The 2994-nt window shown below is 36.3% G+C and overlaps 1 protein-coding gene across 1 annotated transcript; it reads right to left on the bottom strand.

Annotated features, from left to right (window-relative positions):
- Positions 1 to 847: 847 nt before the first annotated feature.
- LOC130679048 (olfactory receptor 6C2-like) lies at positions 848 to 1786 on the bottom strand. Its single transcript, XM_057486763.1, has one exon. The coding sequence runs from the start codon at positions 1784 to 1786 to the stop codon at positions 848 to 850; it is 939 nt and encodes a 312-aa protein (XP_057342746.1).
- Positions 1787 to 2994: the final 1208 nt, after the last annotated feature.

Below are 2994 nucleotides of genomic sequence, written 5' to 3'. Positions count from 1 at the left end.
TGAAATGTTGAACCACTGTGATGTGTGTGTAAAGCATCATGAGATTGTATATCAAAACATTTTAATAAAAAAATGTGTTAAATGGTGATTTCAAAACTTACCTTTAAATTTTAAGGTAAATAATCCCTGAGTTCTTAATTTAATATCAGAGGTAATCTTTTAAACTTTCCTTTAACAAATGATTCTTTGTATCTTTTGTCTATTAGTCAAAATAATTAATGATTTAATTTAAAAGGTGGAAGTATAATCAGTAAAGGAATATTTTTTGTTTTTCTTGTTTGCTTTCTTGCTTCTTGGCTTTCTCTCTCTCTCTCTCTCTCTCTCTCTCTCTCTCTCTCTCTCTCTCTCTCTCTCTCTCTCTCTCTCTCTCCTTCCTTCCTCTCTTCTTCTGTCCCTCCATTTCTTTCATCTTTCATTCTTTCTTCTTTTCTTTCTTCACTGACAAGAAATCTGCTACTACTTAGGATAATTTTGATAATTTTGCTTTTGAGGGGAAACTTATGCTATTACTACATAATGTATCTTCGAGAAAACTTATATACTTTTAAATACTACTAGTTTCCTTTTTGCACCATAGCATTGAAAAAAAGATTGGGTAAAAATGAAAACATTTAGTTCCTTGGAAATACATTTTGTAGTTTCATGATGAGGGAAAACAACACTTATGAGTCTGGTTCGAAAGAAGAAGAAGGAGTTTGCTTAAGGTGAGAGTAGGGTGCATATTAAATGTCTTTGGTAAGGTTAATATGACTGAATTATAGGCACAAAGCATTGAAATAAGCTAGAAGCTGTAGTTAAATACTTAGGGGACTTTCTTCTATCATTTTACTTTTATTCATCAAAACTTTTATTTCTTTGAGAGAATTACAATCTTCTTTATGGAATTAATAAAAGCTTGTTTCACTTGCTTATTCCTCAGGGTGTAAATGAAGGGGTTCAACAAGGGGGCAACAGATGTAGTGAGCACTGAGACGCCTTTGTTTACGGCCACCTCCTCCTTTGCCAAGGGCTTGATGTAGATGAAGATGCAGCTGCAGTAGGCGATGGAAACCACAACCATGTGGGAAGAGCAGGTGGAAAAGGCTTTTTTTCTCTGTTGGACAGAGGGGAACCTGAGAATTGTCCTGATGATGTGTGTGTAGGACAGAATCACACACACTAGGGTGATGATGAGTCCAAATACAGCCACAAGAATAATCACTTGTTCTATTACTCGTGTATCTGAGCATGAGATCTTTAGGAGAGGACCTGCATCACAGCCAAAATGATCAACTGCATTAGAGTCACAGAATTCAAGCTGGAGGCCCAAGCTAAGGGGTGGGAGAATGATCACCAAGCCAGACCCCCAACAGCAGAGGACTAATAAGGTACAGACCCTACTGTTCATGATGGTCATGAAATGCAGGGGTTTACAGATAGCAATGTAGCGGTCATAGGACATGGCTGCCAAGAGAAAAAATTCTGTTGCTCCGAAAAGAATATAAAAAAGTATTTGACTGGCACAAGCATTGTAGGTAATGGTATTGTCCACAGTTGACATGCTGTACAAGAATCTAGGAATACAAACTGTGGTAAATGACACTTCTAAGAAGGAAAAATTTCTGAGGAAAAAGTACATAGGCGTCTGAAGATGGGAGTCCACCAATGTGAGGGTGATAATAGTCAGGTTCCCCGTTACACTCAACATGTAGGTGAGAAATAGGAAGATAAAAAGCAGGATTTGCAGTTGAGGATCATCTGTGAGTCCCAGCAGGGTAAAAGTTGTTATTTCTGTGTAGTTTCTCATCACTAACTTTCACCTCTGCTCAGGAAGCATGTAAGAATCAGAGAGAGTTTAGGAGGAGGTAGATATTTAAATTCTGCAGCAAAAGACTATACATATAAAAGCCAAGCAAACCAGCTACATTAGTTTTCTCCTTTCCCAACATAATCAATATTGCCACTATTCCAATAGTCTTCAATATTACATGTATGAGTAATAGTGACTTTCACTTCAGAATTCATGTAAAACAAATTTTTTTTTTCAAAATGACCATTTATTAATTATTTCACCAAAATTTTGACATGAACATTTTTTTTTTTTAATTGAAGGGTAGTTGACAACAGTATTGCTTTACAATAGTTTCAGGCGTACAACACAGTGATTCAACATTTATATACATGATAATTCTAGGTACCAGCTATCACCATACCAAGTTGTTACAATATTTTGACTATATACCTTATGCTATACATTACATCCCGGTTACTTATTTATTTTACAATTGGAAGTGCGTTTATGTATATATATATATATATATATATATATACATATTTTGTGAGGGCATCTCTCATATTTATTGATCAAATAGTTGTTAACCACAATAAATTTCTGTATAGGGGGGTCAATACTCAATGCACAATCATTAATCCACCCCAAGCCTAATTTTCGTCAGTCTCCAATCTTCTGATGCATAACGAACAAATTCTTACATGGAGAACAAATTCTTACATAGTGAATAAGTTACATGGTGAACAGTGCAAGGGCAGTCATCACAGAAGCTTTTGGTTTTGTTCATGCATTATGAACTATACACAGTCAGTTCAAATATGAATATTCATTTGATTTTTAAACTTGATTTATATGTGGATACCACATTTCACTATTATTATTATTTTTAATAAAATGCTGAAGTGGTAGGTAGATACGAGATAAAGGTAGAAAACAGAGTTTAGTGTTGTAAGAGAGCAAACGTAGATGATCAGGTGTGTGCCTGTAGACTATGTGTTAATCCGAGCTAGACGAGGGCAATAAACATCCATGTATGCAGAAGATTTCTCTCAGAACATGAGGGGGGAGGTTCTAAGCCTCACCTCTGATGCTCCCCATTTTCTCACCACATGGCCCCCTGCGACTGTGCCTGTCTTAGGTTGTTCCTCCCTTGAGGAATCTTACCCGTCTCTGGTAACCAGTCATCTTCCGGGGCCATACAGGGAAATGTTAAGTTGGTAAGT

The sequence above is a fragment of the Manis pentadactyla genome, chromosome 10 (genome assembly GCF_030020395.1).
Source record: "Manis pentadactyla isolate mManPen7 chromosome 10, mManPen7.hap1, whole genome shotgun sequence".
In the NCBI taxonomy this organism is placed as follows: Eukaryota; Metazoa; Chordata; class Mammalia; order Pholidota; family Manidae; genus Manis; species Manis pentadactyla.
The sequence above is the reverse complement of the archived record's forward strand: the minus strand, read 5'-3'. Positions and strand labels throughout refer to the sequence as shown.

What these genes read in the sequence shown, in the direction of transcription:
- LOC130679048 (XM_057486763.1), bottom strand. Translation starts at nt 1,786, where the DNA reads ATGAGAAACTACACAGAAATAACAACTTTTACCCTGCTGGGACTCACA.